The sequence below is a fragment of the Haplochromis burtoni genome, unplaced genomic scaffold (genome assembly GCF_018398535.1).
Source record: "Haplochromis burtoni strain Fernald_Lab_line unplaced genomic scaffold, NCSU_Asbu1 Contig_30, whole genome shotgun sequence".
Lineage (NCBI taxonomy): Eukaryota > Metazoa > Chordata > Actinopteri > Cichliformes > Cichlidae > Haplochromis > Haplochromis burtoni.
Window position 1 is genome coordinate 2,802,577 of NW_024582391.1, and position 25,026 is coordinate 2,827,602.

Here is a 25,026-nt window from a genome sequence, read left to right on the forward strand (position 1 = left end):
TGTTTTGTTTTGTTTTGTTTTGTTTTGTTTTGTTTTGTTTTGTTTTGTTTTGTTTTGTTTTGTTTTGTTTTGTTTTGTTTTGTTTTGTTTTGTTTGGGTGCCTTACTCTAATCTCATCACTGAATCAGTGTTACTGCAGTTAACTAAAACCAAAGTGATAACTAAAAGTAAATGTGAAAAACCGTTACCGTTTTTGAAAGGTTTTATGCAGACTTTGAACGTCTACAAGCCTGTGAGTCTGTGTCTTGCCTCTGACATTATGCCCTCCATTCAAGAATAATTAATAAAGACAAAAACTGAAACTAAACTAAAACTAAACATCTACAAAAAATAGAAATTTTAGAAAATAGAAAACAGACTAAAAACTAAACTGAATTCAAATCAAAAAGTTAAAAGGAAATAAATATAAAAGCTAAGAAGAAAATACAAAACACCCTCTGAATTGTTTTGAAACAATTTAGCTGCTGTCTGTGTTAATCTGTTGGAAAATGTGCGGTTAACCTTCAGTATGAAAATGTATTTATTGATAAATGTCCTGACTTCCAAAAAGAGTGAAAGTAGGAGCAAAAATTTTAATGCCAAAAAGTATGCATGATATAATGAGCATCAAGGTGAGGACATCCTGAGCACACTTAACCTCGTATTCCTGACAGCATAGTGCAGTCATAAAACCATGTGTCCAGCAGATGGTCCTCTTACTCTGTTCTGTCTCTGTCTGACTGTCTCAGGTTGCATAGGAAATTTTGTACATATCAATCACTTTGGTTTCAGATTGCCTAATATTTAGTAAGAACATCAGTTTGACAAAATCAAAGAGGATGCTGAACATAAAACCCTGCTAACCCTGCATGCAGTTAAAAAACAAACCGTATTGCAGTAAATAACACAAAAGTACCATCTATTTTTCTTTTAATGTAGGCAAGCTTTCATATTGTTTATACCAAATTCTGCAATTCTCCAATCGTGTGTTGTGCAAATTTGGTGAAGCCCGTGTGAAATGTAGCTACAGTTTCCTGTTCTTAGGTAACAGGCGTGACATCCAGTGGGGTCTTCTTCTGTCGACATTGTTTGAGGTTCTCAGAGATGCTCTTCTACGCTAACTGTACGGGCAGATCATTTGCATTTCTGTTGCCTTTCACTCAAAGCAGTCTGGCTGTTTGCCTGTGACCTCTGTCATTAACAAGGCAATGCTACATTCAAAGCCACTTAAATCACCTTTACTGCTGCCATCTGATTGGCTGACTAGATATTTGCGTTTAAGCAGCTGAACAGGTTAATATATATTTGAGCTTTTTCTTTAAATAAAAAAATATAATCATCCACTAAAAGCTTTTTGTGTTGACTGTCACATGTATCTATCCATCCATTCGCTTGGATAGGTCACCCTGGATAGGTCGCCAGTCACACACAAAGACACAGACAACCATTCGCACTCACATTCACTCACAGATTCACACCTATGGGCAATTTAGATTAATCAATTAACCTATCCCCACTAACTGCATGTCTTTGGACTGTGGGAGGAAGCCAGAGTACCCGGGGAGAACATGCAAACTCCACACAGAAAGACCCCGGCCTGATGGTGGAATAGAATTCAGGACCTTCTTGCGGTGCGGCAACAGTGCTAACCACCGTGCCACCGTATTTATTTTAACCGTATATATTTTAGTCATAAAAGCCTAAAGCACATTTAAACAGCAGAATTTGAGTGCTTTAGAGACAGGCACATTTACATACCAGGTCTCCAAAGATTTCATTTTTAAATCCATAAAAAGCTGAAAGCTGTGTTTTGTGTTGAACTAATAATTATGGAAAGTAAAAGTCACAGTGATTTAAAACATGTTCAGAATTAGCAAATTGATGATGATTCATCTCATAAGTCCTGACACACTGCTCTCCCTTACATAAGCTGCCTTTTATAGGTTAAAGGTGTTGGTATCACTAGCCCCGTATTTACTTGGTATCACATTGAAATTAGCAGTATGGCACAGCACCACTGGCTTGCTTCTTGACGGATATTTCATTACATTAACACAATGCAAACAACCAGAAGCAAAATGTTTCATGCAAAGACTTTTATTTATGAACAGTCTGCAGTACTGTACAACAGCACAAACTTGTCTGTATTTCTGATCATTCTTAATGATCATAGCAAATATAGACAAATACTGTGCCTTCAAAAACAGTTCCCTTTTCACAATAATCTAAAAATACCTTGTTCTTTTTAAATATGTAGCTTAACTTTTGAAAATAAAATATACATTATATGAAATATAACAGTTGTTTATTGGATAGACTATATTGTACCAAATGCAATTATATGCAAATACACTTTCTCTCTGTGACTTCTTACGCATTACATGCACAAAAAAAGAGGACGGGGAAAAAAAGATGCAGCGCATACAAAAGAAGCTGTACATACCTCTGTATGAAAATAGAAAATATCAAAGCAAGATGTGCACCAATAGTCTAGATTATGTTACAAAGAACTCGCCGTACAAAAAGACCTACAGGAATGACCAGATAACACATTACCTGGAACACAGAGGTACGGGTACTGGGTTGTTTTAACAGAACAAAGACAAAACCTTGTTTTTAATGCCCTGCCGATGAATTCAGGGTCAGAGCCACATCCGAGAAAGTCTAAAACCAGATCCCAAATACAACTGGATCAAAGAGTGACAGGGTCATACAAGCAAACCAGGAGTTACAGTTTTAGCTTGGAATTTTGCCATTAAACCCAGTGAGTGTTGATGTCCAATGCATAGCACAAAGTTTGGTTTGGTTTGTGTTTAAATTTCTCGTATTGCTACCCCATAAGTGACGTGAGTCTGAACCAAATTGCCAGTTATGCCCACAACTTACAAAGCATTGATATGTCAGTGTTAAATTATTGAACAGATACTGTGATTAGTATTCCAACATCAATGTTCTGTACAGCATCGATATTAAGCGTCTCCGGCTTAACATCATTATTATTGCCAAAACACCTTCATACGTCTCCAATTTCATTTAAAATAAAATGGATTTGCTCATGTCCAGTTTAAATAAGCACACAGAAAAAGTTCTCCACAAAGACAGCGTGTACCAGGCACACTGCTACATAGCTACATCTATCATTTCCTGCAAAAAAAGCACTTCTGAAGTCACACATAAGGTAGGGTGTGAGCAAAAACAGCAAAGACTCCACAAATTCCAGGAAAAAATATATGTGTTGAGATTTCTTTAGGAACAACATGAGGATTAACGAAAGACAGTCCCGGTAAATGTCTCGACTGCTGATGCTGAGACTCGAGCGGGGAGGGTGTGAAAAGCGAATCCCTCCCAGTATAATCTCTGAGTATTTGCAGAGATTATCAGGTGCTCATAGGTAACATAAAGCCAATAATCTCAGCTGTGCAAATCTAACGCTTGTACCAAAAGGTAGAGCCTTTAAAGCAAATGAGATCAGTGCCTTGAAATAGAGACTTGCTTCTGAAATCATTTCACAAACACCCCAGCGTGTGACAACTGTATTGCTCTGAGTGAAGCATTCAAGGACCACAGTGTTTCTCTATGCAATCCTCTCTCGGTACATTCTCTATCACACAAATATAAGAATAAAGAGCAAGGGCTTTCCTTACCGGTAATACACCCAAACACTACAATCCCCCCAAAAATCTACTCTTTCATAACATACATAAGAAAATATACATTTCTTCAGCAATTAAATGTCTTAAATTGTTGTTGTTTTTTTTTAATATTCTTAATAAAATCTTATAACTCTTTCTTATTTACATTTGGTTAGGTTAATACTGATTGTAATGCAATACTGTCGCCTTCACGTGTGTCTGTATGTTTGTTTCTGTTACATTTCTTTTGTTTGTTTGTTGAGCAGAAGCACTTTTACATTCATATTTCAACACCAGAGCTTGCTGAGAAAGCCCCGAGTGCAGACGGGAATAATGACATGCATTCCTCCAAAAGCAAAATAAGACAACTTCAAAAGGAGGAAGTCCTCTTGCTCGAGCAAATAAACTAGCTGAGAGGTGGAGAGAGTGGAAGGATGACAATGACGAGACTGAAAAAGGCCTGGAGAGTTGGCACCCAGCAGTGCCTTTATTTGGCTGTAAAAAAAAAGAAAGAAAGAAAGAAACTCTTGCAGCACCGGGACAGTCAGTTCTGTGAGAAGTCATGTGTGACATTACTGGAGGGGTCACAGCTGACTGAGCCAAGAGGTGAGATGAAAGCCTTTGTTGCTGGAAAAAGCTGTTAACTTGACAAAGACTGATTTCCACAGTGGTGAAGGCAGTGGTCAGAGGTTACACCCTCTCCACTCGACTGGGGTCGTAAGAGTCTGATGAGAAAAGAGAAGGAAGAAAAGATGAGACAACACCATCGAAAACAAGACATATCGGTATTATTTGCTCTCACCTCAGTGGACCTTAAAGGAATAGTTTGACATTTTGGGACTGTTATAGTGCGACTGTAACAAACACATTTATTCATGATTTCCTAAAGAGGAGTACGGTAATTGGAACTACGCAAGACACTTGTGAAATTTTGCAGGTGTCACTGACAAAATAATAACAGCCATGCTTGATGATTGTTGTGGGCCAAGAACTTGCTGCAGATTTACGCTTCAGGAGGAAATCTACGCCGTGACTTACAGCATAACCGATCTCTGTAGAAACGTAACTGCGTGTTGGGTCGGTGCATCCTGCAGCTACTGTAATTGGCCTGTTCATTGATTCCTCCTGTTTATTTCTGTCTACTTTTTAAATGTATCGGCCAGAGACCAACAACAATTACATCGTCTCAATATGAGGAAGAATAATCATAGCATCAATATAAGAACTTGTAATGTTAGGAAATTCTTGAGGGGAGATTTGTTTGCAATGAAAAAACAAAACACTGACCACAACAAAGAGCGGGACCCACGGGAGGAAAATGACCTAGCATTTTATTTGTTTCTACAGGCTGGCACTGCATATAAAACACTGGGACACGAACACATGACAATTAACACATATTAAACCCAAACAAGCATAGATGACAGCAACAATGTCATTTATGGCTATGTCAGGCTACATCGCAGGGTCTACAAAGCCTCCCTAATGACTTATGTTAGTAGGCTAGTTCTTTCCAAGGCAGGTTAGCTATAGCAAAGCTCGATGTTTCTATGTATGTAAAACATGCTGTAAGCGTTATAGTGAGATATGAGATACACAAAGTATAAAGCTATAGCTATAAAACATCTTACAGGAAACAAATAGCCTGGCTTTGTTCAAATATAAAAAACAGTCTTAACATAACGGTGCAAACTTATGTCTTTCTGTGAACTCACATGCACTCCTGGCTACACTCTCGATGTGCTTAACTGCATCTTAACAGATATTTAATGGTTATAAAGCTTCTCTTCTAAATCTTTCCCCCAGCCATTAACAGTAACATAATCAGCAGTGTACCTACTTGTAAATGGTTAATAATCACATGTGTATAGTACACTGAGGGTGCTTTATTCAGGAGGGAAAATAGGCATATGAAAAAGTTGAATCTAACCACTGACTTGAACCCACCTGAAATGGAGAGCATTTCCTCATCCTCCATATCTGAGGGGCCACAGGTCCCAACGCTGTAGTTAAGTGGCAGCGTTATTTCTCTCTTAGGAACACTGCGAGGTTTAGGAAGCAGAGGAGGCTTCTGGAGCCTAGTGCGCTGCTTTGGTTTGGGTAACTTTCGCCCGCCGGTATCTTGAGTTGTCTCCGCTCTGCTGACCCCTGCTGCATTCAGTTCGTCTTCCACCTTATCTTTAGAGTTTTCATTGTCTTCCTCCACAATTTTCAAAACCACTTCTTCTTCTGGCTCTTCCTTTTTAACATCAGTTTCTACTTCTTTACTTCCTTCATGGTCTGCTGTTACCACAGTCTCAACATTAATCCCTTCAACCTCGTCTTCCTGTCTCGGCTCTTCCTTACACACCCCTTCATTCACTTCATTTGATCTGCAGTCTTCTTCAGAAACTTCCAACTTATCATGCTCACTTGGGTTTTTCTCCTCTTTTCCTTCTCTTGCCATTTCGTTCTCCTCCTTTTCTAATTGTTGCTCGACTACGTCTTCTTTTGTCTTCTCCTGAACTTCACATTCCTCTCTGTCTTCATTTATCTCTTGCGAGTACTCTTCTTCACCAGACCTGATGTCTTTGAGACTAAGGCGTCTTATTCGAGACACAGAGTCCAGTTCTTTCAGACGGGCCATTCTGTCTGTTGTTGACCTGTCCATACAAGTAGCAGATGAAACCGCGGTAGAGTTCAGCTTATCTTGCAGGGATTCGATTAGTTTGCATGCTCCACCTCGCCCCTTTTTCTCCCAACTGCAAATGCTCAAGGACAGCTTCTCATCGGGGCTGATGGGCAGAGACAGGGGAAGCTTACTTGGTGGGAATTCGGGCAGGTCTAATACTAACTGAGTCTCTGTATCATCATTGTCTCTGCCATCACTGTGATCATTGCTGTGCTGTTGCCTGTTATCTTCTTCTTGTACTTGTTTATCCATACCTGATGCTGTCTCTTTGAACTCTTCTTGATCTGTACCTCGGACAACCAAGGACTCCTCTTTCACTTGCTCACACTCTCGTTTCACTTGCTGTGTGTCATCAGTTGGGCTTTGTCGTTCCTCAGCTGCAGTAGCTTCTGCATCATCCTGGCTGTCATCAGACTGCCTGTCAGCCACGCCTAAAGCTTCCACTGGAACGGCTATACCCAGGATCCGCGCCGCCCTCTGTTCGATGGACTCATTTTCCGGGATTCCTTTTGCGCATTTGACCTCGTACAGGTTGCTGAGATCCTCTGCACGTAAAGCATTGGCTTTCTCTTGAATCAATAAGTTCTCTAGGTGCTTATCTGCTATTGTTGACTCATTCTTGTAGGTCAGTGGCTCCGACATGGCATATCTCATATCGCCATCATCATCCTCAAACACAAAAGAAACCTCCCTGGTCAACCTTGTGATATGTGGTGAACTGGCTTTCTGGGGTGATTTGCTGCTTTCACTCCTGGTCCTGCAGATGGTTAAATTCACGTCTCCCCTTAATGGTGGAACATTGTTTGATTCAGCCTTTCTTTTTGCATTCCCCTCGGTTTCAAGTTCATTATTTGAGTTGTGCTCAGGGCTACACCTATATTTAAGAATTGCTGTCCTCGTGTCCCAGGAGGGCTCCATCGACTGAGTAAAATCTTTCTGATCCAGCGGTGAGGGGACTGAGAGTGAGCGCTGCACTGGCTCCCCGGGACCACCGGGAGTTTCAGTGTACACAGTTAACCCCACATCTTTCAATAAAGACTCTTGAGGGACTGGGATATCCTGTCTATAGTGGCGGTTAGACTCATTGTGAGGGGGTAGCGAGGACAAGTTGTCTCTGCAGTTTGAGTTTGTGTGAACTGAATGATCATTAGTAGCTGGTATGTTGTTGGCCTGTGATCTGGAAAAAAACCTCCTCATACTCATGGACTCTAGGTCAGCAGTAGATGCCAATGACTTTGATCTGACTTTTGTACTGTTGGGCTTTATATTGTGCAATGGTGGAAGACTGATTGCTTCCCTGCCTGGTTCTGGACCAGCAATAAAGTGTGCTCCTGCATTAAACCGAGCTAAACTCTTATTCATCCCATCAAGATCATCAATGCACTGAGCCACAATGGGCCTCTTGCTGATTGTGTCTTCCATTTCCTTATTGATGCTCTCCAGTTCACCAATAACATCACAGGGTCGTCGGTTCACTGGCTTTAGGAGAAACTGACCAAAGACGACTTGCTCTGCAGTCTCTGGGGTGCTGTTTTTTCTCGGAGATGATGGCTGCTCGTCTCCCTGATTTTGAACCTTGGGTGGAGAGGACGGGTCTTGCTGCGCGGGCTGAAGGGATAGCGGTTCTGTTGGGCTCAGGCTGAGGCGGGAAAAAGCACTGTTGCTGGAGAGATGAAGGTTCTTCTGGCCTGCCATCGGATAGCCATAAGAGGAGCTGTTGTCTGTCACCACGCCAATATCCGTGGTTGTATTTGAGGCAGACTGAACAGGTCCCTGCCCACCCGGAGGGCTCTGGGGTTCTGGACTTTTTACCACTGTCAAAGGTGAGCCGGTCTGAGTTTCCTGATTACGGTACTGGTTTCCAGGCCAAGACCCAGCATAGCACAACTCTTTATCTTCATTGGCTTGAAGTGTCCAGGCATCTATTATCTCCTTCCTTAAAGGAGCTCTCTTGTAATTCCTCATTGAGGATGTGCTGCTGGTGTGAAAGCGAGAATAATGGGATTTAATAGGCATCTCGTTCACAGACTTGCTCCTAATATTGGGGCTCTCTTTGAGGCCTACAGCGAATGTCTCAGTGTTGGTGACGGTCAAGCTCGGTATTGTCTCATTGTTGTTCTGATCAGCTCCAAAGTCTTTGTTAATGTTAGTCGGTGTATGAACAGGGACAGACACAAGGCAGAAGATGGTCTCACTCACTCTTCTCTTGGTATTCCTATTGTTTTCTGGCCCTGAATCTGGGGCAATTTTCTTCACTTGGGTGATGGTTTCAGCAAAGACCTGGTCTGAGCTGGAGCCCTGACGAGAAGAAGATCTTGTTAACGGGGTTTGGAAGGCTGAAGAGGGCGAAGGAGGAGGGCGATGGTTTTTAGGATATCTGTTGTTGCAGTTTTGGTCAGGTGCTGGGAAGTTATCGACGGTCTGTTTGTGCAAATTGCTGTGCCACCTCTTATTGTCATTGTCAAAGTCGCTAGAAGATGTCTGGTTACCGTCATCGGCCAATTTGGCAGCGATGAAAGGCCCCAATGGCGGGGGCAAAAAGGCACTGTCGTCGGGTGCAGGTTCCGACACGGTGACGCTGGGAAGCTCGTTACGAATGTGGCGAATCTTATCAGCATCCGTCAAGGAGTTGCCACCCAGGGCTGAGGAAATATGGCGGATACGGGGATCATCAAAGGGGATATACTGGACCCCTCCACCAGGGTGCTCTTGGGTAGTATACACAGGGTAAAGTTGCTTCTGGCTCCTCTCTCTCTGGGGATCAGCCCACGGACCTACTGGATGTCTGGTGAACCAGTGAGACCCATCTGGAGCAACTTGAATGTGCTGGTACATCTCTCCTCTGTACCTACGAGTTAAAACAACAAAGTTAACCAATACGGAGATGAACATAAAAAAAACAACCTACTGGCTTCAATATTAATTTGTGAATAATTACTAAACTATTACTACATAGCTTTGCTCCAGCTTTTGTATAGCAGGTCAGAATTATGCATCACAAGGTAAATTTATTTAATATTTACCAAGTACCACCAAAAGGACAGAAATTGAGCCTTTTGACAGAAATAAAAAAGATGGAATTATCTTCTGGGTGTGAAAAGTGATACAAGTGTATGAAACAGAAACAACCCTTAGCGCCCTTGATTTATGACCTCAGTAAACACTTAATGAGTTTTTGGTTGCTTGTTTCAAGTCTTATTAAACACATTATAATACTCATTTTGTAAATTATGGTCCCCATTGGAGTCACAGACAAGTTTAAATTGGAATATGCTCATTGGCTAACGACTTGTAATTGACAAGTTGTTAGCTAATGATTGCTCAGTTTCTCAGTAAGATACAACTCTCATGTGACAAGTCTAATTTTATGACCCCAAGTTTGTGACAGTAAAAATTATCAGTTGAAGGCTTCATATTTGGGCTTCCCTAACCAACAAATGACGTTAGAGTGGCTACCTGCTTTTAGTCTATGCATAAAATGCATGTCCTACTTAAGAAAAATATGTATAGGAAGTGGTATCAGATATTTCCTTCTGACATTTTTTTTCTTACAAAAAATATCGACACATTTCGTCATGCTTGTCTTCTGCTGTAGGGTACTTTACAGCGGGGAACATTACAGTAGGGAACATTAAAGCTTCTTATCATGTCCATACCTGTAGTCAACAGCAATTTCACCATATCCCCGCCGCCCTCCTCCCATTATAGGAGCTCTTTTATATGATGGGGGAGGGATGTATCCTGGAGGTCCAGAGTCCTGTGCAAAATAGTCCAGTTGGGGGTCACCTGGTCTTGATATGGGAATTGGCGTTCTGTCCCTGGACTGGGGAATGGTTGAGTCTCTGCCAGACAACACCTCACAGCTTCCCCTGATCTGCTGGTGCATCTCATAAGAGGGAGGTCTGGGGGGTCGGGTGAAGCGGGGCTTTGGTGTCATTGAGAGCTGGTTAGCGCTAGCTGGCCTGCCATTCTCTGGCCAGCGCGGTGCTCTGTAAAGATCATGGTGTAAGAATGGGTGGCCATTGACCCGTCTGTACAGGTCCTGACCAGATGAAGGTATTTCCACAAACTGCAGACTTTCAGGCTGTAGCATCCTGGGCAGGGACTGGGATTTGGCTTTGGTCCTCGGGTGGACTACCATCCCCTCTGGTGTCCTGGCATGGAGCCGTTGTTGCTCCTGTGTCCAGCGCTCGCCCTCACTTTGTGACAGCTGGCTGCCAAAGTTCACAGCTGGACGCCACTCATCTGTCCCCAGGCTCTGGCATTTCCTCTCAGTCGCCATCCTCCACTGATGGAGAGCAGCCTCCCTGTCTCTGGATCGGGCCTGAGCCTGGGCTTGGGCCTGGACTTGGGCCTGAGCGTGGGCCTGAGCTTGGGCTTGGGCCGCCCATCGCTGCCTCTCCTGAACTGCCCTCTGACGCTCCTCGGCAGAGAGCTCTTGGCCTCTTGCTTGTTGAGGCCTGTCTGGTCTGCTGTAGCTCCCTGGTCCCCCTCCATGGGGATCTCGGAAGTCAGCATAATCCAGCAGCACAGTGAAGTCCTGGCCTCTCCTCCGCCAGTAGGACACATCTTTGGACTGAGACTGAGGACCTCTGGTGCTATCACAAAACCTGTGACGAAACACACAAAGGCATCCATATGCTTCAAGTGAAATGCTTGTAGAAGAAGAAACAACCCATAGCACAATAAGGATGAAACTGGATGAAGAACTGGGACAGAAATAACAGATGAAGAATAGAAATAGAAGTTCTGTGAAATTCATAAAATTCCCTTATCTGTCAGTGAAATTGTTTAGATAAGAAAACAGGAGATACTTCTGAACACCAGACACTACTTCCTGTTTAAACTACCAACGCTGGAGAACCTGCAGTGAAGCCAAAGCTAATGATGTTAAAACTTTTTTATTCATTCAAAATATTTAAAATGCTATAGTTAGTAGTCTTAATGAGAGGTGTTTTAAAGGTAGAGGGTGTTATGTAGGGAAAAACCTCACACTGGCTTTAGCTAAGATCATATATATTATTTATAGAAAAACTAGTCCAATATTTAGGTACTAGGTAACCAAGATTTTAACTCTTTTTCTTCCCTCCTTTAAAGAAAGTGTCTCCCCAATATCTGGCTGTAGATGAAGTAGTTTAGTTATAGGGTAAGGCTCTCTTCATGATCCTTATCGTTATAGTTGATTTAGAGGTAGGCCAATGCAATACTGCATGACATACGCACTGAATAAATCTCAGTAAAGCTGGGCACTAAAAAGTAAAATATAAGTGATATAAGTAGCACATTTTTATTCACAATTTGAAGAGATTCAATTTTAAAAAAAAGGAGCACATTTCCCACTAGATGGAGACAAATGACTATGAGTAATAATGGAGTGTTTGGTAATTGTGATTTTCTATGGGGCATAATGAAGATGTTACACAATGACAAGCTGTGGCTGTTAGTCCCGGACGTCCTCCGAAGCAGATCAAAATGTCGAGGATGTTTCACTGACAGTCTTTCTACAGCACTGCTCATTAGTCCTTAATCTAAGACAATGGGCACGGTCTAAATGCAACGACGGCTTCTGCTGTATCTCTGTGAAGATGTTTGATGACAGACCCAACAGACAACAAGCCGCATTTGGTCCCTACATGCAACGGGATTGTTTCAGCCTATTTGTGGAGTGACAGACTGACTGACAATGTAAACAAGACGCAAGCGCATGTGTAGTCCCCCTCGAGGCCGAGGCCGCCGAGCGTCCTTGACATTTCCATCCGTGATCATCACTGGTCACAGACGTTGGCTTGAAAGAGAAGGAGGGGAGACTAGCCGTGGCAGTCTGCTAAATTTGAGGGCATCTTGTGTAAGATGAGTTAACATCATTAGGCTAATTTGGTCTAAGTAGCACTGCTGAGTGGAAGTGCCAATAAAGGCCCGTTCCTTATCTAAACCAAAGCTGCCAGGCAAAACAGATTTGCATGAGGAGGAAGAAAAGAGGGATGAGCAAACAACGGACTGAAATCGCAGAACATATGTCTTTGCGATTCCCTCATTCCCAGCAGAATGCTCTGATAGCACTGGCAGAGCAGCGACATGAAAATGCGGATTACTCATCTCAAAGAATAACACCAAAAATGAAAAACAAAGAAAAATGCCACAAACACAACTGCTGACATTATTCAAGGTCATTTGACTATTTCGAGATGCTCCGTCACTGACTGCTGGCTAAAAAGGATTATGGGGAATCATCCAAGCAAAATGTAAGGAAAAAGGGGGTTGGGGAAGAGATCTGACAAGCCTGTCTAATTGTGTGGACAAGGGAACAGCTGTATTGACTTTGTCTCAGTTACAGCACACTAACCCCCAGAACTGGTGCAAATAGGCAAACTAAACAATCCTGTTTTCAGGGGAAAAAACGGGCTGGCTGCAGCCTGGCGATATCTCCGGAAATATCATAGGTTTAACAGACCTTACCCGAGAGGGTTTCACTTGCATAACTACTCCAGACTAAGCTAAATATAGCCTATGATCCATATACATATTAAAAAAAAACTATATGAATACTTTATAATTGATGAGATATGCATTATGTAAGCAGGTTTAATGCCTTTAAAACAAGAGGAAGCCAGTAAAGTATACTTGATATGTACAACCTGGCATACAGAAGGGGGTATTCTGACAAGCCTGGCAACCTAAGTGTGTGCGTAAGACTGGGCATGCTCAAATGGGGCACATAGGTTTGGCCAAAAGCTGTTTTGATTACAACTCCAAGGCCCCATGTGGCAGATTAGACTCCAGCACACATTATCCCTCCTCCCCTCACCCAAGACTTGATTGGAAAGAGGAGGCGAGAGGGAAATAGAGATGAAATGAGATGAAGTTACACACAGGGGAAAAACCGGCAGCGGTGTTAGTTCCATTGAATATGTACTGCAAAATCCCTGTGCAAAACTCTTTGATGACTTACGTCATTTTAGAAATCTCATCCAAGGAAACCACAACATCAAATGATAAACAGTCAGGACAAAAAGAATCAGTTCAGGGCATGCAGAAAGACATCTAGACAGCAGCACATCACGGGTCTGTAGCTTACCCACTGTCTGAGGTCAGCGACTCTCCCAAGGAGTGAGTGTCAGTTTGGCACCTGTTCTCGCCATCCCGTCTCGGCAGGCTCCTATCCCTGGACTCGTTGTTGTTGGGACAGCCCCCAGCATCGTATGCTTGGGGCTGCCTGGTTCCGCCACCATTCCCATAGGCCACTACGGGCCCTCTTTCATAGCCATTTACTGTCCTGGGGCCAGACCTGTTCTCTAGTATTTCATGGTGCTTGCTGTAGGATGGTGGTGAGGTTGAACGGGGTTGGTGGGATGAGGGAGCAGGGGCTGGGGTAGGGGTAGGGGTGGAGGACGTGGCATGCTTGGGCAGCTTATATCCATGAGAGATGAGGAGGTCCTCCACGCTGTACATGGTCGCATTTGTTAATGCTGGTGTGGTTTCGTTTTTCCTCTCTCTGCTTTTTTTTCTGAGAGAGAGGAAGGTAGGTCGGTTGTCAAGGCGTTTCTGCTTCTTCCCTACGTGCAGCGGCGGGATCACCGGCACAGCTGCGCAGCTGAGGCCATCACTGGGAAAAAAGAGAGAGAGAGGGGGACGGCATGAAGACACCAGAAGGAAGACAGAAAAAAAGAAGGTGACGATAAAACCATTATCCCCGCCACCCGTGTCCAGTTTTTGTTAGGGTTCCCGAGCTTTGTGAACATTTGAAGGCACAAAATGAAGAAAAAGAAAATGACCCCAAATTCTGAGTCGCCACGACAAAACCCAGCCCAGCCGCCTTCCCAACAGCCATTCCCTCCCACCTATCTTCTCCGGTCCCTCCTAGCAACAACCCTCTTTTCATTTCACTCAGACATCATCAGCACCGAACCGTCAATGCTCCAGAACTGATGGTGAACCGGGGCTACACGAACACCCTTAAAAACAAGCCGCAGTCGCATGTTCCTCAGCGGGAAGAGGAGTTTCAGGGGGCTGCTGGCGCTGCAGTGAAAATGCAAAATGTCACTGTTTACAGTAGGCTCCCTGCAGACTTCCATACAGTCACTGTAAGGTAGCTGTTAGCAGCCCCTTCCGCTGCTTCATGTTTTGCATCAATGAAGCAACTAGGGGATTGTATTCCTCTCTCTCTCTCTGCCCGCCTCCGCATCTTTTCTCTCCCCTGTCATCTCAAAAGTATTTTCTGGTTCTAGAAGAAGAGGACATGCTTTTAGACATGTGCCCTAAATAAATTTCCTAGTTGGGAGTAGTCGTTTGTGTACTCCTAAGCTCTGTACAAAAATCATTAGAATTTCATATGATGTCAGATTTTCAGTCTATGATTATCCTGGCAAAGGAAATTCAAATCCATCAAGCACAAAAGTGTGCTGTTTTTAGAGAAAAGCTACAACTTAATCTATCTTATTAGTTCAATTGTTATAGGAAAAAAATTAAGCAGGGAAATTAAAAAAAACACAGAGAATTGTTATGACATGACACCAACTTATGTGCACTACTTAATGTGACTTACTCACTGCTACATGTTCATCAAGGTTCATTGGGATTCAGTGCTCTGTTGCTGGTATATATAAATTACTTAAATTAATCTGTCTTCATGTTGTAAATGTTAAATAAACTCCAGTATATCTCTCTGTTACTGTCCTCTCTCCTACCCTGTGCAAAGCTACACACCACGCAGTAAGTCTTATAGACGGTGCAGTATGTCGATAGCCCACATTACCCCACGTTTACTCGGTATGAGCATCACAACTGTAAGGCCAAACTGAAAAACCCCTGGCTGTATGGGTAAATTACAAATGGGACAGCCTCAAAACAGTGTGTATCAAAAAGTCTAATCAATCTTCAAAGAGCTTTGAAACACGTACCATTAGAAAAAGCAGATTCGTGAGTTTCACGTGTTTGCAGGTAGGTAGCATACCAACCTGCAATGACTCCAGACATGTTTGCATGGAAAACTTTATATTCAGCTTTGTATTTTAAAATTTACCGCCAGCTTCTCTGCCGAGTGAGCGAGTGATTCTTTCTGATACACCCTGAATAAAAAGTCTCCATATACTTGTAACCGGGTAACCAGGTAATACGCAAACAGAAAAAATACTGGTATCAGCTGTAGGCCAAATTTTTATTTTAAATATCAACATCAGCCCAAAATTTCACAACAGAAGCATCCCTCCTAAGTATAACAAATAAGCAGACGCTAATGATGCACAACATTTTTGCTAAAAACCAGTAAGGAAGCAACCCAGTAAGGAACTGCAGTGCTACATCCACTTTAGGCTAGCTAGACGAGCTCCCCCATAGAAGTACCATTCTCTGCAACCTTCTAAACAGGCAGCAGTGCGGGGACCCCCAGGGGAAGGTTGGATTTAACGTTTTAAGAATTGCTTTCTGCCCAGCAATCACTGTATCAGTATGATGGGCTGATGAAGAACTGAAATGATGATACCCAGTGTGCATCTGCTCGTGATGTAATGCCCTTGATGAAGTCATGTTTGCTGCCTTGTCAACAGGACAGATGCTGCTGCGGCCCACTCATTCAATACTTTCTGCTGGAACAGACTGCCAACAACCTGGCTGTCCTTAATAAGAAATGGCATACAGGAACAGTGCCGTGTGACTCGTTGCCAGAATCAAATGCCATTCAGACGGTTTTAAGAGCCAATCACTTTATGATTGTTAAACGGCAGAGCCAAATTGCTTGTTTTCGCTTCTGAAATACAGACGGCAATGCAGCCTTGCCGAAATGTATTCAGCTGCAAACACATTAGCATTTGTTTTGCTCCATAGAATTTGTTCAGCCATGATCGTCACAAAGAGATTAAAAAAAAAATCCTTCTATAAAAGGAGTCCTGACTCAGAGGACAGCGTCACCACCCCTTCTCCCTCCTTCTTGTACCTGAACTGTAGGAGAGCCTACTAGGTGATTAACAGGATCCAAGACCGTGAAATGCTGCTTTCTTTGTATGTCTGGCCCCCTAATACGATTATATTTTTCATTTAAAACCTTAAACCTGTTAGTTTTGGAGGATTGACTCTTGGCTCTTACCCAGTTATTACTTTTATTGACTTTAACTCTTTCCATTTGTGTTTTAGGGTAATCTTCTCAAGAAGGAGCTGGGTTTGGAGTTTTAGCTACTTGTGAGCAAGGTCAGTGCAAACGGGCTGGCAGTTTGCTTCATTTGCTTTCAAGCGAGCAATGTGGACCTAGAACTTTAATTCAACTTAAGCTTGGTACAGCTGTTGCAGAAAAATCGCATAAATGCCAGTAAAATGCACGCTAAGATGTTAATATTTATGACAGCTTGTCACTCATGTGATGGGCCTTTTCTTCTGTGCTTTAAATTAAGAATAACCACCATGCCTCCCCGCAGCCTTGCAAAGGCCCGTATCAGAATCTGCAATCTGATTGGTATCAGTACCCTTTCCTTCCTGCAGCTCAAGCCTATCCCTCCAACCAGGCAAAGGCTTAATTAATTAAAGCCTTAGGCCAAGGGCTAATATGATCATTCATTTTTTGCTATGATATCTGCATATCAACCAAGCTTAACTCAACATCCATATGCTCACTAATCTATCTTAATCCTCAATCTGAGGCTCTCGGTGTCAGCGCTAAATGAAGATTATCTGCATCCTCAGTAAAAGTGAGGATTTCCTACTGTAAAGTGAGCTGCATTCATTCAGTCCCTCTAACCGTCCCACCCCACCCCACCATGTCACCAGCCCTGCTCCTTCCTTCCCTCCCATGATGGGCTCTGTTTAAATGCCACTAATTCTGTTACGCAATGGAATTACTGATTTTATGTCAAATAAAACCTTGGATTTGAGAACTGGTATGCAACAATGGGCAGCTTTCAACCCCCAAAACACAACAACATTGTGTTTCACCACAATGCCTTCTTATGTGAAAAAGACATTGGTGTTGCAGCCTCTCGGATTTGGCAACTAGAAAAAAGGGCTGATCGGCTGTATTTTTAATGGCATGGCTCACTCACAGAGAGAAAATTAATGATATAGTTTATGGATAACATGTGCTGCTAAAGTAAGCTAAAAACAAGTGGAAACATATAGGGACTGGCATTCTCATACCACCCCTCATACTATAAACTACTACTGTAGCATCTTTTGTGAATGATAGAAGAGGTCAATTAACATACAGTTGGTGTCAGAAGTTCACATGCACTGAACATTTATTTGAAACGTTATTTTTCCAGGGTGGAATTATTGTGTAGTATACATCTTTAATGACTTTTATAAATAAGAATTGTGTGTGTGAACAAATTTGAATTTATTTTTGATTATCTCTCATTCACAGGGTCAAAATTATAAATACAGGCTCAAACATACACAAACGCTGACTCACACAAAAAGCAGTGGTGCTGAAGGTTCTACAATGTCAAGTCCAAGGCTTGTTCACGTCTCATTGGTGATTATGATCAACTACAACTGGTAGTTTCTCTTTTTGCCAGCACTAAATGGATTGACCAGTGAGGCTGGATTGGATTGACTCAGTCAACAATGGGAAAGTCCATCGAAGGTTTGTTGGAGCCATTATTAAACAACTACTGATTCAGAGACCATCGGTTCAAACAATTGTACATAAGTACCAGTTATTTGGATGTCTCACCACTTTTCCAGGCGCTATACTGTCAACATCAGATGAGAGGAATGGTTGGGATGTTCAGAAACAATGCAGAAAAGCACTACAGCTCAAGCTTGCCTTTAAGTAGAAAACAGCAGCCACAGTAAAATAAGTTTTGGTGGTGGAAGAATCATGCTCTGGGGCTGTTTTGCTGCCAGTTGTAGTGGTACATTGCACAGATTGGATGGAATAATGAAGAAAGACTACTTCCAAATACTTCACTTCAAATCAACAACTAGACAATTGAAACGTATTCACAACTAAGTCTTCCAATAAGACAATGATCCCCAAAACACACGAAAACTGGTTTTGGAAAGGATAAAGGAGGCTAACATTAAGCTTCTGGAAGAGCCTTCCCAAAGTCCGACTTCAACCTTATTAAAAATTTGTGGACTTCACTTAGGTTCATGCCAAGAAAGCAAAGTAATTTAAATGAACTATACCAATTCTGCCCAGAAAAGTGGCAAATATCCAGGCAAAATAATCCCAGAAGCATGCTGATGGTCGCCAAAAGTGCCTGGTCAAGGTGCAAATTCTAACTTGTTCACCTATTTCTTGATTTTTAAAGTCATTAAAGATGCACGATAAACAATCATTCCACCCAGTTCAAAGAAATCATTAAAAGACCAAATTATACTCATCACTGTAAAGAATTTCTATGATGAGAGTGTGTAAACTTCTGACCACAACTGTACACTGTTATTGAAAACAGGTAGGAGCATTATTCTTTTAGTTGAGTGTGTGGTGGCTACATTGGGGCGGACTGCAGGGGCATGACGGCTTGCAGGTTGACAGTTTGGTGTCAGCTCCTTATTCATGGCCTAGCTAAGATGGGGCGGGGAGGGAAGAAGAGAGGGCACACAATGCAGGACGGAGACCTAAATCAGGCCTTGAGGTGCACAGAACTGCAGCGTTAGAGGGTGTGACTAAGCACCCCGGGATGCACGGATTACAAACCTAGCACGGTACAAATTTGCAGAATAATTCAATCTAAAAAAAATAAACTTTACAGACAGTTTGCAGTTGAAGTCTGAAGTAGAAAAACAGAAGACTTTTCACATTGTGCTCAAAACCCACTGAGTAACAGTGATTAAAGTTAACACAGATGTGTTAAAATAGCACATTCCTGTTTAAAATGAAGCACTACAGACAAAAACAAATCTGGATTTAACAGGCTCCAGCATAAAGGCACCACAACAAAAGAAATCTCAAACACCAGGGCCTGGAACCAAAAAAGACGATAAGCCCGCTTCCTAAAATATTCCACAAGAGCCGCACCTCTCCAGCACATTGTTCCCAGTCTCCTTGGAACTATAACAACTGACCCGTGTGGGTGTGTTTTTGGCAAGTGTTTGGGCTGCATCTGTTAGGAGTGTGCATGCACAGGGGCTTCTCAGAGATGACGGCCGAACACATTCGGCAAACAGCAACGCCGTGCAGATTGTTTATCTATGTGACATCACCATGTCCAGCGGAGGGGCCGTCTCTCTTCCTGAGGAAGTGCGTTGAGTGTGAGTGTGTGTGTGAGGGGGGTGGACGGACGGAGCAGAGCCAGCAGTGTCGCAAGTGTTTCCAATCAGGCGCTCGGCAGGCTCCTGTTTGTCCCAGGGAAAGAAGTTTGGAGGCGTTTTATTTTTTGGGCTGAGGCCGGAGGAATAAACAGCCCAAACGAGCCTGAGGCCATATTTTACCCACAGTGACCCGCAATGTTCCCCACATCAGGTAGGAGTGTAACTCAGCAACATGAAGTGTGGGCATATTATCCGGGGAGCTACGTGCCCTCTGGGCACTTGCTATCCTTTGGGAAAATCCCACTGGGCTCAGCAGCCACTAGAGTTTAGGGCAATTATTATCTTCTGCAAAAAAAAAAGAAAAATTACAGCTAAAAATGAACAATTAAAGAAATGCTTGAAAGCAAGAAGATTATTACAAAACAAGAGCTCTTCACGACATTGAACACCCTCCTAACAGAGAGGGAAGCAACAGGCTGGGTGCTAGAGGTGGGCGGAGCCATCCAATTATCGATAGTATCAATATCAGCGCTGGTATGGGTACCGGATTGACACGAGCATGATACTTTGTTTCTATTCGCTAACTTCAGTACTCGCCCACTTAAATTCTTCTAAATTAATTATTTTTATGGAAAACAAAAATAGAACTCAAACTATGAAAAATGTCTGAATCCCAGTGTGTTGTCATGTCTATTTTGTTTATAGCTTATAGCAGATTTAAAGAACAGAGGTTGGTCCAGTGTCCTTTAGAGACAGGCACATTTACATTCCGGGTCTCCAAAAGAACACTATTTCGGAAAATACATTTATTGGTCATTAAAACGTGTTTAGAATTTCCAAACTGATGATGATTCATGTCATAGGTCATGACACACTGTTCTCCCCTACTTAAGATGCCTTTAGAAGTTAAAAGTATCAGTATCGGCATCATGCAATACCGGCCCTGTATTTAGTTGGTATTGGATTGCAGTCTCGCACAGCACGACTGGGTGTGTTTACCCCAAGTCAATTATCTCACAAAGGAAAGGTTTTGCCAAAAAAAGCACAACCCCCCCCCCAACCACTAGCATTATTTTGTTTAGCATATCCCATGGCAACAGTTGTTTTTGCTTTTGTGAATGGCAGCTCGCAGACAATAGCATGTGGACCGCTAAGATATTCCTGCTGCATTGCCGCGCTCCAAAACTTATTACAGTCAAACTCCGCTGGCAGAAAAATCAAAGGCAGGATGGGATGGAGAAGGGGAGTAGGAGGTTGGGAGAAAGGAGGGAGAACCAGGGGGAGGGTGGTGTTTTTGCTCCACCATATTCCAACGCATCGGTGGTATGGTTCTGATTCATTTCAGACGGTCAAGAAGTAGTCCAGCCAAACATTTGTTCATCCCAAAGACAACGTTCAACAGCACAGCTGATGGCTCATTAATGTACGAGGCAAGTCGAAAGGCGCTGGTGATGTGACGGTTATTATGTCAGCGGACTCATTTTCCATTGTGCAGTGAGGCTTAGCGCAGTTCAGCTCAAACGCAGTGATTTGACGTCACAAGATTCTCCTCGTCTGAACGCATCCAACAGTGGTATGCAAAGGGAGATCCATGCCAGAGTCAGGAAATGATCATAATTTCATATGTGAGGAAAGAAGAGGAAAAAATAAGGATTTTATGCACGTTAATCCAGAAGGCTACACAGCAGGCTTCACCTGCACTGAGCTATTCCCAACTCATACTCATTCTAAGCCTTGCCAAACTGGCTTCATGGTAATTAGTGTCTGTCAATGTCCGGAGCTTGCTAGAGATGACAGTGGTTTGGTTTATCAGCCAGCAACACAGTGATCAAAGGGTTAGCATGCTCTGGCTTTCTGCTAATCAGATGTGGACTGTGCATGGCTCCTGCTCAGCATCACAGAGGGAGAGGTAGCGAGCAGTCCTGCATAAACAGAATCATCAGGAAAGTTTAAGCACATTGCGTGCGTGTCACATTTTAAGACAGCTGATAAAATTGTGTTGACAGGTGACTGTGATGCACATCACAGGTGGGATGAAAAAGGCTCTCCCACACAAACGGAAACAGGAGTGCTGTCACTGGTAAATGTGGAAAACTGCTATGTAAACACATGAAAATGAACAGTCAGGGTTATCTCAAGGGCTTCATTGGCATAAAACTGACACAGAGAAATCACAAAGCAGACACAATCTCAGGCCATCTGCCAAACATATGGGCATTCACCGGCTAGCAGCCAGAACTTAGCAATATTTCTCTCTCTCTCTCTCTCTCTCTCTATATATATATATATATATATATATATATATATAGAGAGAGAGAGAGAGAGAGAGAGAGAGAGAGAGTGCGCTTTCCAGATCATTTCATGCCTCTGATTCTCGCTCTGAGAGGCGTGCTGGCAGATGTCAGTATAGCTTTCACATGTTTCATGCAGGCTTCATCCACCAGCCTCCTTCCCCTCCCGCCTGCGTCACCTCTGCTCTGACATCACATGTGACATCAGGCGAGACCTCAGAGGGGATCCCTGTAGCCGGGCAAACATTAGATGGCTTTCAAAGGCTTCAGCTGCAGCCACCCAATAGCAGAAAAAAAAAGAAACAATAATTTTCTTGGCCTATAAAAGACGCTGGAGACCGACTGAGAGAGAGAGGGCAGAACTTGCTACTGTTAACGACACCACAAACAATCACACACACACTTACAGACGCACACATACATACAGACAAGATTACTGAAAGAGAAGTTTGGATCAGTCCTGAGAGTTGAACTGCTACGACTCACTTCATAGCTGTGGAGGGCCCCTTCCAGTTTTGCTGACCAAACCTTTCCTCTCACTGCTGGAGGGAATTAATGAGCTGCTTCCCTTCTTAATGCACTCCCTATCCCCCACCCCCCACCCCTCCACTCCACACACACATACACACACCCTCCTCAGGGCATCTATCACAGCCTCGCGTTCCCACACCATCTCAAATCTCAAGGATGTGCAAAAGACCTACCACATAACACTCATGCACCCACGCACGCAGCCTTTTCTTTTTTTTGCAGTGTTTTGGCTTCTTATCTACAAATCCTGACACACTCTGAGGTCCAGGAAATGTCTTTTGCTGACATTTACTAACAGCTTTCGATGGAAACTCACTGACCTAAGAAAGACCTTGGCAAAAAAGAACAGATCACCCCTGCATAATGTTAATTAGCAGTTTGACAGCTGAAGTCAGGTCAGCTTAAATATGAGCGATCGGTGCAATAAATGCATCGTAATAACTAAACTGTAACAAAATCCTGAACTTGGACTGGTCAGGTAAAACAGTCTTGGCAATCTGGCCCCTAGAGGTCTCTAAGTGACAGGAGGAATTTATGTGAAAGCCATTCTAAAATTAAAGCGGCAGAGCCATCGCAAACACTGTGACATAATTTAAGATGTATGGTTAAGAGGCAAAACACAGGCCAGTGTTTTATACTTATCTAGCCTTGTGGGCTATTTAATGGATTTACTCAATGAAAAACATTTAAGATCAACATCAAACAGTGGACCCCAAATCGTGTTATTTCCCAGTCAAAGTGACAGCAGGGTGGCTGTTTTGACAGCGCGTTTCTGCGGAGGTTATAAGGCAGTGCGTGCAGGAAGCCTGCACGGTGGGAAGGAGAAGAGAGGTCAAGCAGCAGCGGCAGCCACCATCATGCAAACACGCTGCAGGTGTGACAAAGTGACAACAAGCAAACATCAAAGCCGCCTAAACTTGACAGACCATTTGTCAGAGGCTCATTGCGCCTGGCTTCCGTCGCAATTTGGCGCTCATCGTACGTACGACGGGCACCAAGAGCTACACGCGTTACCGGACCCGAGTGCTGTCACCGTGCTGTTCTCAGAAAATGATTGACGGGCTCGGCAGGATGCTGCTAGCCCCTCTGGTTCTGGTGCAGATTACTGTGTGCCGTAGCATTACTAGCCTAGCCCAGAAACGCGCAGTTTTACAGAGAAGAAAATTCAGCTTGTTTGGGGTTTAGTCATGTGAGCAACACACGAGTAGACGTTATAACATGACTTGAGACCTTACATGGATGAGTGGAACTCCTTGGCTGATTTCGGCGATCCACTATGCTGTCATCTTTTAATGGTAGCTCCGTTTTGTAAGTCGGGCTAATCACTAGGAAGGGGATACCAGCAGGGGGAAATTAGAGAAAAAGCAATTCTACAAGTTACAATTGCATATAAGTGACAGTTGTTTGGAGTAACGCGGGATGCCTCCCGAGCACCAGCCATGGCCTGCAGCGTTTTCGCTCAAGTCTTTAATTAGTGCTCCGGGCGATGGAAATGTCCGCGCGCGAGCTAGGACATTAAAAACTGCGTAATTTGGACGGAGTTTGGCCTCTGTTCCCCCAGCACGCGCGCAGAACGGCACATAGCGGGGCTAACGCTAGCCGGACTAGCTCCGTGAGCAGTCTTTAACCTTCAGCTGATAGGAGCGCGTCCGCAAACTGTGGCAGCCGCCACCGCAGACGCTCCAAGTTAAAAAAATAAATAAATAAATAAGGAGCTCCATCCTCCCACTCCTTCACCTTCTAATGCCATATCCTCGAGGTGGCCCGGCCGTTTATCCCGAACCTCCTATTCCACCAGAGGAGGCAGACAGAGCGCCGAGGCAGCTGGATCAAGTTGAGGGAGCGCTGGAAATGTTGAGGGCAGAGCAGATGCGACTCTCAGCCGCTGTCTACTGCCTCACAGCAGCAGCAGCAGCAGCTCGCCTCCACAGCTGCCGCATGTGTTGTCAAAAAAATAGAAATCACAAAAAAATAAAAAGAAATAAAGAAAAAGCCACAACCAACAACGACCCCTGAGTCCGAAAGAATGCCTGGGTGAAAGGCGCCCTGTGTCGCTCCACTTTTACCTGTGAAATGCGTCGTTGCGTTGCCGCCTAGTCCCCGGCGCTCACCCGTGCCGCTGCTCTGGACGGACTGAGCTGGGATCTGCTGAGGGAACAGCCCCTCTTCTCCACCAGCGCCGAGGAAACATCCCTCTTCTCTAGCAGGGAGGCAGCTGGAGACTGCTGAGCAGTAAGGTCACTTCACACTTAGGGTTTCAGGAAAAAAATAAAAGTGAATTCTCTTTTAAAGCTAAACCTAGACATGCACATTAAACGTCACTGTGTCAGCCTCTGAAGGCGACTTGCAAACAGAAATATATGTGAGTTGACGAGCAACTCCATAAACTACAGGGGCGTTTCCAGGACTTATTTGATGAGGGGGAGGGGGGCATAGGGGGAACCAAGAAGAAGCGGGGAGGTTACAGGAAGCAGCTTTTATGGCATTATTTTTGTGCCACTATTCTGAGCGCACGTAAAAATAAAATGAGCGCATGTAAAAAAAATTGCAGGTGCAAGTGTTGCATTTTGAGGAGAAATTTATTTTGAGCGAAGAAAAGCTAAATTTGAGTGAACAAAATTCATTGTTGCCTGCAAAAAATGTATTTCAGTGTTTGCTATTATCCATACACACACACAATAGCAGCCCCTCTCGCTCAGTTTTTGTATTTGCGCTCGCTCGCAATGTGTTGCTCGCGCTC

General features: G+C 43.5%; 1 protein-coding gene across 3 annotated transcripts; it reads right to left on the bottom strand.

The window, feature by feature from the left end:
• Positions 1-2,058: 2,058 nt before the first annotated feature.
• On the bottom strand, positions 2,059-24,639 carry jcada (junctional cadherin 5 associated a). Of its 3 annotated transcripts, none has more exons than XM_014332445.2 (5): positions 24,353-24,639; positions 13,358-13,885; positions 9,939-10,892; positions 5,559-9,130; positions 2,059-4,336 (listed from the first exon to the last, which is right to left on the bottom strand). In XM_014332445.2, exons 2-5 carry the CDS (start codon positions 13,729-13,731, stop codon positions 4,302-4,304), a joined length of 4,935 nt encoding a protein of 1,644 aa, XP_014187931.1. In that variant the 5' UTR covers positions 13,732-13,885; positions 24,353-24,639; the 3' UTR covers positions 2,059-4,301. The 3 variants fall into 3 exon arrangements, with proteins under 3 accessions (XP_014187931.1, XP_005918521.1, XP_005918522.1); XM_005918459.3 differs by having other exon boundaries at positions 24,024-24,639; XM_005918460.3 differs by lacking the exon at positions 24,353-24,639 and adding an exon at positions 23,522-24,014.
• Between the last annotated feature and the right edge of the window lie 387 nt (positions 24,640-25,026).

What these genes read in the sequence shown, in the direction of transcription:
- jcada (XM_014332445.2), bottom strand. Translation starts at nt 13,731, where the DNA reads ATGTACAGCGTGGAGGACCTCCTCATCTCTCATGGATATAAGCTGCCC. An exon ending in TCGCTGACCTCAGACAGTGG is followed by an intron (nt 10,893 to 13,357) that starts GTAAGCTACAGA and finishes GTTTCGTCACAG; the next exon opens with GTTTTGTGATAGCACCAGAG. An exon ending in GGAAATGCTCTCCATTTCAG is followed by an intron (nt 4,337 to 5,558) that starts GTGGGTTCAAGT and finishes TTTTCTCATCAG; the next exon opens with ACTCTTACGACCCCAGTCGA.